The sequence below is a fragment of the Phyllostomus discolor genome, chromosome 9 (assembly GCF_004126475.2).
Source record: "Phyllostomus discolor isolate MPI-MPIP mPhyDis1 chromosome 9, mPhyDis1.pri.v3, whole genome shotgun sequence".
Lineage (NCBI taxonomy): Eukaryota > Metazoa > Chordata > Mammalia > Chiroptera > Phyllostomidae > Phyllostomus > Phyllostomus discolor.
This window is the reverse complement of record NC_040911.2, coordinates 42945334-42958290: the sequence shown is the minus strand read 5'-3', so window position 1 is coordinate 42958290 and position 12957 is coordinate 42945334. Positions and strand designations below refer to the sequence as shown.

Genomic DNA, 12957 nt, shown 5'->3' with positions numbered 1-12957 from the left:
TGTGGAGGCAGAGTAAAGGATAAGGACTTCAAGTTTCAAATCAACTATAGCCTTAAAGGGTGAAAAATCAGGATTGCTAGTTTAAGTATAATGGGTAGGTTTACCTGTGAACTGTTCATTGCTCAAATGGTTAGATGCTTGTTTGGAGTGTGTTTTTATGGCAGTTCTATAAATAACAGGGCTTTGAAAATGCAAACACCAAACTCTGAGGCTACAATAAGCTGCAATGTGGTTTATCTATCCCTCCCTTAGTTTTCCAAGAAAGATGCTGGGGTCTATGAAGTTGTCCTGAAAGACGACAGAGGAAAAGATAAGAGCAGACTGAAGCTTGTGGATGAAGGTCAGTCTGCCCGCTGCCGGGGTCTCTCGTGTGTGTCCTGGACACAGGTTACCTGAGTTACGAGGGAGGCTGAGTTGACGATCCAAGTCACGCTGATTGTCCACAGGTTTTAATGGAAATTGCAGCAAAGTGAACTGTTGTTACATTTTTTTTAAAAAATACTGTACTTTTAGTCTCCTTAGAAATCAGAAGTGTAATTTTGATCCTCAGAGAACTGATAGTACACAGTCCAGCAGGGGTTTGTTTTCCATATAAATAATCATTTTTGTTTCAACCCTCTAAAAAATGCTACAGGATCAAAAACTATGATACATGTTGCAAATTAATTTCCTCTTAAAAGGTGACAAGAAAGATTTATATAGGAATCTCTAAGCCTTTAGTTATTTGTAAAAGCAATTTCCACTTTTCAGAGACTACTAAGGACGAATATATCATCATAACAAAGGCTTTTTCTTTATGACCCACACACTTCCCCCAGAACAAGATCTTTAACAGCATTGCTAACAGCAGAAGTCTGACTTTGATTTTACCTTCCTCTTAGTCGAGATGGGACTAACTGTGTATGCTGGCAAAAAGCTTTACTAGGCTGCAAAATATGAAGCTAATAGATGGTTAATTCATTATGAATTGATGATACAGATAAGAAAACTTCCTCTAATGTGAACTAAGACTTCCTGGGACTTAAGAAGAAGAGAATCTTAAAGCCAAGAAACTTCCTGGAAATCTCATTGTGGCTCTTTGTCTACAATGCAAATACAATGAAACTTACAGAGAATTACAGGGGAAAATATCAAACTAAGAGCAAGGATCTGTTACAACTTGATAAAAATTGAGTGATTCACACCAAGAACACTTATGATCAACTAGTCAACAGTCTCCTTGTGCCCCATACCCTTCACCAGACATTATTTCTCAGAGCACAATGCTGACAAACAGTTGAGATTTGACCTTAAACTGAGCATTTCTATGCTAAAGCTTTTTCTATAAATCTTCATCCACAGCCTTTCAAGAACTGATGACTGAAATATGTAAAAAAATAGGTAAGTTAACATGTTCTCAGCATGACAGTGTTTCATTATTCTCCTGGATGGGCCTACAGGTGAATGAAATATGGTTTTTCCTTCTTCCAGCTTTGTCTGCCACGGACCTGAAAATCCAGAGTACGGCTGAAGGCATCCGGCTGTACTCTTTTGTAACTTACTATGTGGATGATCTGAAAGTGAACTGGTCCCACAAGTAAGTAAATGGGCACTTAATTGGTGTGTAGAAATTCTCCATTTGAGTGAGAAAAAAAAGTGGGAACTCTCTGTACTCTCAGTTAAGGAGTGTACTTATTTCTCGGGTCTGACATTGATGAGTGTAGGACAGAAGCACCCAGGCCATTCATTCCCTTAGTGTGCATGAGCACTTTCCTTCAACACACACAGGGTGAGGCCAGCAATGCCTAAGAGCATCTGTCTTGTGATCTAGGTAGTACCGTAATTCACAGACATCTCTATAATGTGACCTACACCTTTGGATGGTTCTGTTTGGGCTCTCACTGTTTTGCAGGCATCCAAAGCCAGATTCTGAGTCTCTCTTTCTGTGCACAGCTTACCCATGCTATGATCTGGAACAAAACTGAAGCAGCATGCACCAAGAGACACCAAATCTCCCATTATGTGAATTAGTGGCCATTCTCCAAAGAAGCCTAATCCAGAGAAGTGTCCAAGTTTGTTATTCTTGTTGTTTATAGCAATTAGCATAGTTGGTCATTAGCATGTTTCTTGTCCACCCTTGGAAGGCTTTGGCAAATTCACAATCACTTTGGGAAAATGTATTTGAATTGAATTGAGCCTGAAGATCTGTTTTCATCTCAGGCTTCCTTTGTGTAGTTCTAGAGAGATTCTACTGAAGTCCAGCACTGGGATTTTAAGAGCCCGAATAGATTTCTAAGCCAAACGAGTTCTCCCATTTATGCTGTGGATGGTATCCTTAACCTCTGTGCTTCCTTGAAATTTCCTGAGCTTAAAGGAAGCAGCAGCCTGATGCAGAAATCTGGTGGGGCACAGCCACTTTAGTCCACACATAAGATGCAGCTGACACTCAATCCCAGAGTCCTGTGAGACCCACTGTGGCATCCCAGGAGGAGGCAGACAACATTGTTCATTTATATCCTCCTTTCAGTGGGTTTTTACAATATGCCTGGCACTGCTCCAAGCCATTTACATGTATGAATTCATTTAACACACACGGCTCTTTGGTGTGGGTACATCCTGCTTCAGTGAAGAGAAAGTTTAGGCTGGGGGAGCTGACTTGCCTGAGATCACACAGCTGACTGGCGGGGAGGGCCGAGCCCAGGCAGCCTGGCTCCAGAGGCCTGTCATGGCACCAACCCTGTGTTCAATGAGCATTAAAAGTCTAGGTTAATATTTAACCAGAGCTGAGTCCCACAAAGAAATCATTTGTGTTTTCTTTAAAATGACTTACCTGTTATGTAGAACAGTGTTTTATTTTTTATTATTTTTAATTTCCTGAGTTCTAAAAAATTATGAAAAGTGAAATTCCAATATAGAATTCCTAAGATTTCATTCTTTTGTTCAATTTCTTTTAGACTATATTGTAGGAAGTTCTAAGCTAAAATAGATCGAATTCCAGGAAATTCCTCTGTGACATCTAAGATATCCTAATATGTCAGTCTGTAGAATATGAGAGATAAATTCATTCAATCATCAATCAAAAACCTTTACACGTCATTTCTAAAAGGATAATTTGTTCAAAAAGTTAGGACATTGAGTTTTGAACAAACCATTAGGCTAGCAAAGCATAAACTTTTTACTTTACTTGCCCTAGTCATTTAAATGAGTGCTTTGTGTATCCACATGCCTATGAAAGATTCAGGAGTCAAGGTCTGTCTTCACTGTCTTTAGGTAGGTATGTGAATCACTGGGAAAAAACTTGAAATGGGTTTTAGCCTTGACTTCTCTCCTATCTTTCCTTTAAGCAAGTCATTTAATTTTCTGGTTCTCGCTTAATAATACCTGTTCTATCTCATAACATTCATGGACCAATGTAATAATGAAAGTAATGGTACTTTGTAAACCATAAAGTGCTTTACAAATTTAAGGTACTATTATGCATGTTAGCCAGAGATTAAAGAACTCAAACATTTATTTTAGCAAGCCAGAGAAACTGTCCTTTGACTGCCAGCCAAGATGGAGGCATAGATACATACCCTTTCTTCCTCATACAACCAAAAGCAAGACAACAGCAAGTTTAAAAACAAGCAATAACCAGAACTGCCAGAAAATCAAACTGTATGGAAGGCCGACAACCAAAGAGTTAAAGAAGAAACATTCATTCAGACCAGCAGGAGGGGTGGAGACGGGCAGCAAGGGTGGAGAGGATGTGTGGCAAGGCAGTGGCTGGAGGACCAGGGGGTGAGGTGGCAGCTGGCAAACCAAGTGGCCCCACACTGGCATGCAGTTTTGGATAAACTGGGAGGAACAGCTAGGGAGCAAGAGACCATGCAACCCAGGGCTCCAGCGTGGGGAAATAAAGCCACAAAACCTCTGGCTGTGAAAACCTGTGGGGATTGTGGTGGTGGGAGAAACTTTTAGCCTCACAGAAAAGTTTACTGGAGAAAGCCACAGGGTCCTAGAATGTACACGAGCCCACCCACCTGGGAATCAGCACCAGAAGGGCCCAATTTGCTTGTGGGTAGCAGGAGAAGTGACTGAAAGCCGGCTGAGAGCTGAACAAGTGCCACTGTTCCCTCTCAGACCCCTCCCACATATACAGCGCCACAACACAGAGACATGGATTCCCCCGTCCTGGCAAATACCTAAGGCTCTGCCCCTTACAATGTAACAGGTGGACCAAGACAAAAAATATGGCCCAAATGAAAGAACAGGTGAAAGTTCCAAAAATAGAACTAAGTGATGAAGAGACAGTCAACATATCAGATGCAGAGTTCAGAACACTGGTAATCAGGATGTTCACAGAAATGGTTGAGTGTGGTTGAGAACACTGTTAGTCACAAAATAGAGGAAAAAGTGAAGGCTATGCAAAGTGAAATAAAGAAAAATGTACAGGGAACCAAGAGCGAAGGGAAGGAAACTGGGGCTCAATCAACAATTTGGAGCAGAAGGAAGAAATAAACATCCAACCAGAACAGAAGAAAGAAACAAGAATTCAAACAAATGAGGAGAGGCTTAGGAACATCCAGGACAACTTTAAATATTCCAACATCCAAATCACTGGGGTATCAGAAGGAGAAGAGGAAGAGCAACAAGTGGAAAAGTTATTTGAACAAACAATGAAGGAGAACTTCCCCTATCAAGCAAAGGAAATAGACTTCCAGGAAATCCAGGAAGCTCAGAGAGTCCCAAAGAAGTTGGACCCAAGGAAGCACACACCAAGGCACATCACAATCTCATTACCCAATATTAAAGAGGAGAGAATCTTAAAAGCAGCAAGCGAAAAGGAGACAGTGACCTACATAGGAGTTCCCATAAGACTCTCAGCTGATTTCTCAAAAGAAACTTTACAGGCAAGAAGAGGCTAGAAAGAAGTATTCAAAGTCATGAAAGACAAGGACCTACATCTAAGATTACTTTATCCAGCAAGCTATCTTTTAGAATGGAAGGGCAGAAAAAGTGCTTCCCAGATAAGGTGAAGTTAAAGCACTTCTTCATCACCAAGCCCTTATTGTATGAAATGTTAAAGGGACTTATCTAAGAAAAAGAAGATAATCAAAAGTATGAACAGTAAAATGACAACAAACTCACAACTATCAACAACTGAACCTAAGGATACAAAAACAAAAACAAACTAAGCAAATAACTAGAACAGGAACAGAGTCACAGAAATAGAGATCATATGGAGGGTTATCTGTATGGAGGTAGAGGAGGGAGAATGGGGGAAAAGGTACAGGGAATAAGAAGCATAAATAGTAGGTACAAAATAGACAGGGGAAGGTTAAGAATAGTATAGGAAATGGATGTTCCTAAGCCTCTCCTCATTTGTTTGAATTCTTGTTTCTTTCTTCTGTTCTGGTTGGATGTTTATTTCTTCCTTCTGCTCCAAATTGTTGATTGAGCCCCAGTTTCCTTCCCTTCGCTCTTGGTTCCCTGTACATTTTTCTTTATTTCACTTTGCATAGCCTTCACTTTTTCCTCTATTTTGTGACTAACAGTGTTCTCAACCACACTCAACCATTTCTGTGAACATCCTGATTACCAGTGTTCTGAACTCTGCATCTGATATGTTGACTGTCTCTTCATCACTTAGTTCTATTTTTGGAACTTTCACCTGTTCTTTCATTTGGGCCATATTTTTTGTCTTGGTCCACCTGTTACATTGTAAGGGGCAGAGCCTTAGGTATTTGCCAGGACGGGGGAATCCATGTCTCTGTGTTGTGGCGCTGTATATGTGGGAGGGGTCTGAGAGGGAACAGTGGCACTTGTTCAGCTCTCAGCCGGCTTTCAGTCACTTCTCCTGCTACCCACAAGCAAATTGGGCCCTTCTGGTGCTGATTCCCAGGTGGGTGGGCTCGTGTACATTCTAGGACCCTGTGGCTTTCTCCAGTAAACTTTTCTGTGAGGCTAAAAGTTTCTCCCACCACCACAATCCCCACAGGTTTTCACAGCCAGAGGTTTTGTGGCTTTATTTCCCCACGCTGGAGCCCTGGGTTGCATGGTCTCTTGCTCCCTAGCTGTTCCTCCCAGTTTATCCAAAACTGCATGCCAGTGTGGGGCCACTTGGTTTGCCAGCTGCCACCTCACCCCCTGGTCCTCCAGCCACTGCCTTGCCACACATCCTCTCCACCCTTGCTGCCCGTCTCCACCCCTCCTGCTGGTCTGAATGAATGTTTCTTCTTTAACTCTTTGGTTGTCGGCCTTCCATACAGTTTGATTTTCTGGCAGTTCTGGTTATTGCTTGTTTTTAAACTTGCTATTGTCCTTCTTTTGGTTGTGTAAGAAGCCAAAGTATATGTATCTATGCCTCTATCTTCGCCAGAAGCAAATCTGAATCCCATATTATTTAAAAGCCTATAAAACTTTATAGTAAGACTGTCATTAAGAGACAAAGTAAAGGTCAGCTCTAGGTGAAAGCAAACAATAATGATGTTTCCTTTCATTTGAACAGTGGGACTGCTATTAAGTACACAGACAGAGTTAAGAGTGGGGTCACTGGACAGCAGATCTGGCTGCAAATCAATGAGCCCACTCCAACTGACAAAGGGAAATATGTAATGGAACTCTTTGATGGCAAAACAGGACACCAGAAGACAGTGGATCTTTCTGGAGAAGGTAAATGAATATTCTAGAAATTTTACTTACTATAGAGGAGTGGGCTTTTTAAAAAGAATGAAGAGTGATAAAAGGTCATTATGTTTTCCTGTTGAAAGATGATTAGAGATTTTAGTAAAGCAGTTTCAAGTCAGCCATGGTGATAGAAACAAGAATTTGAATAGGTGGAGAATTATTGAAAAGTAAGCACTACCTTTTCTAGATGTGTACTAAAAGGGGGCATTTGATTTATAATCACTTGAGCAAGAACAAACACAGAAAAAGCATAGTTTTATGGTGATTGATATTTAAGCATGTTCACGGAGTCAAAGTAATCAGTTGAGTTGGAAGGATTGAAGATGTGAGTGAAGGGAAATAATAATTGATGTGTCAGAGTTCTGAAGGATGGAATGTTGGCGACCCAGGGCAGAAGTGGGAGTAAGAGTGAATAAGCCAAGACAAATATTGAGAAGAACAGAACAAAGTTGTAAAAGTTAGATTCTTATGGCCTCAGATTTCTTGGTCATCTGCTATAGAATGGGGGGGGGGAGGGCGGTGGTTCCGGAGAGAGTAGGAAAGAAGAAAGAAAGTCACAAGAGACATGGAAAAAGGCTTCACACCTAAGAACATAGATGAAAGTTGACATACAACTATTAGTTAGAATTTTAAAAGTTAAAACATACACAATCATAAATAAAAAATTAAAAGCACTGTGCCATGTCTCTCTCCTGGTACTATACTCTTCATTTTATTTATTATTTCCTTAAAAAATAAAATAATCTGTATGAAGTTACCAGAGAAGCTTGGGTACTGACTTTTCCTCCCACTTCTTCAAATATTAAAATGCAACCTAAATATGCAGTAACTCTCAGTGTTTTAATCCTCAGAGAGCAGATTCATAATTTAGAGAACAGCCTTTCAACCCTGTCTTGCGTTGTTTTGTGCTGAGCCCTTTAACCTCACCCCGCCCACTCATGAGGACAGGAAACACTTGCTGAAGGTTCTCTGCAGGGAATGGAGTGGCTTTCCCCCGGGGACTGTACCCTCCGGGCCACACTGTGCCTGAGTCACATCCTGTGGTGAGAGGATTTCATCTGCAGTCCGATACTGTTAAACACAGTAGAAAAAGGAAAATAAGAAGTGGATAGATAAATTTAAAATTTAAAAAAATTTTCTTTTACTCTTTGGCTCATCAGAGCTTACTTAACTAACCTGCTCTCAAAAAACTGTGGATTGTCTCAACCAGCCTTAACACTGCCACAAAACGCAGACTGGCTTGCCAGCACCTGTGTCTTCCTCCTAATGGCACGGGCAAAAACAATAGCACTGAACTCTTAGTGTGGTTTAGCCAACTAGCGTCAATGTAAGAAACATCGAAACCTGTAGAGAATTTTTGTGACTTTATTTGAGCCAAACTGAAGACAATTGCCAGAAGCAAAACCTCAAAGAGTTGAGAAAATGCTCCAAAGAATGGCAGTTTTGCACCTTATTTTATATACTACAATCAAAAGAGGAGGCATGAGTGGGTTACATGACATCCGTTGGTGATGGATCAGGGAGGTGGAAGGAAGCAAAGTGCAGGAGGAACCTCTGGGATTGGATAAAAAATAAAATGATAGACCCATCTTTTACATGATTAACAATTAACATGATAACAATAACCATGAGGGGGTCTGTGGTCCCCTTCTGGTGCGGTGCCTGTACTTTGAGGGAAGTTGGGGGCGGGGGTCCAAAGGAAGGAAATTTGACCTTCCAAATGTATGTTATTGTAGATGCAAAAAGACAACAGACAGGCTCAGTTAAGGTAAAAGTTAACCTTTGTTAGGGAAAAATAGTGGCCCAGGACATGACTACCCACTATGAACTGATTTTAGTTACCAAATTTTAATCTCAGACCATCCTCTGTGGTTAGTTTCGGTCTCTGAGTCTGTAAGGCTGCCATGCAGGCCTCCCCTGAGCTTGTCAGGTTTCACATGTGGCCCCTTTTCTTCCATGCTACTCTACCTCCAGGGACATTAACCCTGACCTTATGCTTATTTTTTTCCATCTGTAAAATGAGGGGAATCTGAGTAGTATTATAGAAATATTTTCTAGGTATAAGACATTTTGATTCTCAAACCACCGAAGTTCTTTAAAGGCACGGTGAGAGAGATTTCAAAATGAAGCTGCCTTTTCCCCTGAAGTCTTCAGAGTGGTTTACTCTGCAGACTCAGGGAAAAAATTGTTTTAGAACTCTATAGCTCTCATTTCCCTGTCTCACTGTCTTTATCTCATCTCTGCACAGCAGAGAAACATTGCTTCAGGCAAGCACTGGCACACACTGCGACTGCTCTTAACTCCTTAGGCTCTTTAATACAAATATGCGGGCTAGACTACATTACATAGAAACATTTAACTGTCTGGCTAGGAGGCCATGATATGTGGGATGATTCAATAAGACAAAGCCTTTTTAAAGCGCACGATGCTTATTAGTCAACCAACTTTTATTTTAAACAGACTGTTATTCCCATTTTATCTTCGGCAGAGCTAATTCTTTGCCTTTTGTTTGAAGGGTTGAAGGTCTCTCGGAACTGAGATCTTCTAAAATCCAATATTTCATATTTTCTACCTAGAAAGTATTTGCTTGTTAAGTCCATCAAGTTGTAGAGTAAATGCACAGGCGCGACATTATCCAGAGTCAGCTTAGTTGTACCTGCACCGGTCACACTGGGCTCACAGTGTGAATTTTAATCAGCCCCTATGTGTCATCTACACTGGGTAAGAAAATTCTAATTTCTCTTTTTTTCCCCTTAAAGCATATGATGAAGCCTTTGCCGAATTCCAGAGATTAAAGTAAGTCTTTTTTCCTAGCAAATTCCATGTGCATGCATTAATTTCCCTGGAACATGGGCTGTGCTGCTCCCCCATCTGAATGACAGAGAGGGCCTTTCTTGGCCACGAGTGCAGCAAAAGCGGTGCTCCCCCATGCTCTGAACAGCCAGCTCTCCCTGAGGCAGTGAAATGCAGTCAAGGTTAGCTGCTCTGAAATAACGTTAAAACCAAATTCTTCTTTGTTTCTATGTTTGTTCGTTTCTCTCAACCACAGACAAGCTGCCATTGCCGAGAAAAGTAAGTAAATCCCCTGTCTGTTTATTCCTGGCATAGTTTCGAAATATAACTTTTATTTTTCTATTATAACTTCAGATGGAGGAGAGTGAAAGTGTTTTTCTTTCTTTTTAAAAAAAATCTTAGGTGTTCTACATATGTTTTCATTTAGTCTCTTAAGTAAGAATGTCTATGAAAAGAAGGTCTCAGGTTACGGAATAAGAATGTCACCCAGCTCTTAACTTGAACCAGCTATGTGGGGAAATCTCTGGGCCGCACCTCACACAGTAGATTGTTAATCACTCACAGCAGGCACAGCATATCAGAAACATTTACATACATTAAAGAAAAAAAAGAAATAATCTTTGTAAATTTGATGTCAGGTAAGTCACTGCCACTAGTCCTCTAACCAACACTCCACACATTCCCGAGAGCCCCTGTGGGAGAAAGGCACGGCCTTCCTGCCTTTCACTGCACTGGACACAGTCCAAGTGAACACACACCGAACTGTCAAGTCTACCCAGAAATGAGCTCACTACTAAGTTCTATCGTCTGTTTGCTTCGCACACAGATGTTTCGAGAAGCACTCAGATAATCTTATAGCATTCCAGAAGTCACAGACTAATTTGCTATAATAATTCAGGTTCTTTTGCAGTGTGGGCGGCAGAATTTGAAAGTTGTTGAGGGTTAAGATTGTAGAGTTTGTCCTCAACTGGAACGGAAGGGAACAGGGGGAGGAGCAGGAAGTGAAGTCGTCTGTCTGCCCTTCCGTGGCTTCAGGTCACTCAGGATGGAACTTTTCACCTTTGCCATGTACTGCTGTCCTCCCCGCTCTCTGCTCTTTCCCTCTCCCTCCCTGCTCAGGCCCTGGGTTTGTGAGGTGGCTGCTGGTGGTGAATGGGGCGTCCCAGACACCTGCACCAGGGACGTACTAGGGAGTGTCCAAGCAACAGGGCATTTTTCTTGTTGGTGCTGAGTATGTCCTCCTGCTCCTGTGCACACAAGCAAAGCCAGGACTGCAGCAGTTGACAGCCACTCCCTATTCTTGGACTCTCTTGTGGGCAAGGAGCCTGACCTTCCCTCTAGTTCCTAAGCATTTCCCTAAGATCACTGGGTCACAGGAGTTTAGAGCTGGAAGAGATGTTAGAGCTCTTCTAGTTTCATATTTTTAAACTTTTACAAACCACAGGACATTTAATTCAAACAAAATCATCCACACAAACCCAATATATAAAACAGGTAAAGGCTGAGTTATCTTCATTGGCTCCCTGACCCAATACCCCATCTTGACCTCCTCTCAGACCCCTCAGAGGAATCCCATAGATACTGGGCATATGTCTAATGCAACCCCCTCCCATCTACAGATGAGGAGACTGAGGTCCACTCTGTGGACCTCACTTAATGCAACTCACTTAATATCACACATCAAGTGGCACAGGAGACAGGTTGGGCTTATACGGTGCAGTGGAATCAACAGAATGCAGTCAACACCAGTCAAAGCTTTAGCCTGACTCAGTGGTGAAGGGGATTGTAGAAATATGGACCTAGAGTCACATACTAATAAAGTAGGGCCTGAAAATGAGACAGTGGTGGCCACTGAGTTAGTGACAGAGAGGGAGACTTTGAGTGAATTAGAGAAAGTGTCCTTCCCTGGGGCCAAAGCAGTCACACACAGAGCACATGGCTTGGGTGGGGAGTCAGCACTGGATTTCAGCATTTTTGCTGCACTTTGTACCCTCACCTAGGGGCCTTTATACTCATGGCCATAGATAGCAGCCCTGTATAGCGCTACAGAGAACTACCAGGAGACAGGAAAGGGAAGGTTTGTACGAAAGACCTGTGTAAAGAAAACCCACATCTGCAAGAGCCTCCCCCTTGGGGAGGCTTTGTCTCCCTGGCATAAAGCTTCCAATTATGCAACCTTTTATAATCATAGGGAAGCCCATAAAAGAGGCCACACTAAGCTTGGAGGCTGTCCATAGGGATCTGCTCAGCCTCCTCGCACTGAGCCCCACTGAGCTGCAACGGGGCCAGCCCTGAAAATAGCCATGAGAATTATAGAGCAGGTCTTGATCCAACAACACAATCTCAAGCTGACATTTTAGGTACAGATAGAATCAGCTGCACACATGAGTTCTGTGTGTGAAGAAGGATTAACATTCAGCAGTGCCGGATCATTTTTTTAATTTTGCATGTTAAAAACAGGTATAAAATAACTGAAAAGAGAGGGAGACTAAATTGGAAAATTAGTTCCCTGGAGTGGTTTTGTAAGGGTAATTGCTGATGCTCAACATTTCAGTGATTAACCAAAAGTGCCTGTGCTTGCAGATCGTGCCCGGGTGATGGGTGGTCTCCCTGATGTAGTCACCATCCAGGAAGGCAAGGTAAGCATGGAGCACTCTTGTCCCTGCTTCTTCCACTCTAGGAATGGGTTCTGGTGCCTGAAACTTTGGGGGTTTTTTTAAGACACACCCCACCATCGTCATCTTATGCCATGGCTGCTATGCTTGACTTCAGAATAGCCAAATACAAGGTTAAAAATTCAGTCATTTTTCCAATCATCTTGATATTTTGGGTCAAGCATCAGGATGCAAGTTTGTCTGATGTGTGCACATGTAGACCACTTAGTCTCTGTCCAGAGACCTTTAAAATCAAAAGAAGAGAAACCTGTTCAATCATAACTATATGACAAATGTAGCTGAAGAAAGAAGCATCCTCTAATGCCTTGTGGGAAATGGGCTGTCCTATTAACTGCCTTCCCTTTCAAGGGAAACCTGCTGCTCTATGAATGTCTAGAGGCTCTGTTTCGCCTGAAAACTGATTTCTCTCCATTAGTTATAAACTAGGATTTTCTGGCTCCATAATAACCTCTGAAAAGTAATGAACATAATTTTTAGCCTGTTTCATTGAAACAAATTTAAGATACCAGTCATACGGCTATGGGTATTTATAGTAGATTAAAACCTTTTCCCACTTCAAAATGATCATGAAGACATATGATGGCTGACTGGAACTTGGGTGATAAAACAAGGCATATCTAAAAGCTTTAGAAAGAGGTAGGATTCATCCAGCTGTGTTTCTTCCTCAGTAAACATATGAGCACTATTGCTGGTAAGCTCAACTGTTGCAGGGTTACTTTTGTTTTCAAACTCTGTTTCCCATTTTCCTCATCTAATGAGGTTCCAAATATTCAACTCACTGGGTCATAGTGAGAATTAAGAGACAGAATATTTGTGAAAATACTTGGTGGTCTACAGTATG

General features: G+C 41.7%; 1 protein-coding gene across 4 annotated transcripts in view; it reads left to right on the top strand.

The window, feature by feature from the left end:
• The window catches only part of MYOM1 (myomesin 1), a 142026-nt gene that overhangs the window by 124734 nt on the left and 4335 nt on the right, over positions 1 to 12957 (top strand). For all 4 annotated transcript variants that reach the window (XM_028524763.2, XM_036009254.1, XM_036009255.1 and 1 more), the window contains 7 exons: positions 253 to 340; positions 1342 to 1380; positions 1471 to 1576; positions 6470 to 6633; positions 9408 to 9444; positions 9698 to 9720; positions 12025 to 12080. In XM_028524763.2, coding sequence (XP_028380564.2) covers positions 253 to 340; positions 1342 to 1380; positions 1471 to 1576; positions 6470 to 6633; positions 9408 to 9444; positions 9698 to 9720; positions 12025 to 12080 — 513 coding nt within the window. The remainder of the gene's footprint in view (positions 1 to 252; positions 341 to 1341; positions 1381 to 1470; positions 1577 to 6469; positions 6634 to 9407; positions 9445 to 9697; positions 9721 to 12024; positions 12081 to 12957) is intronic.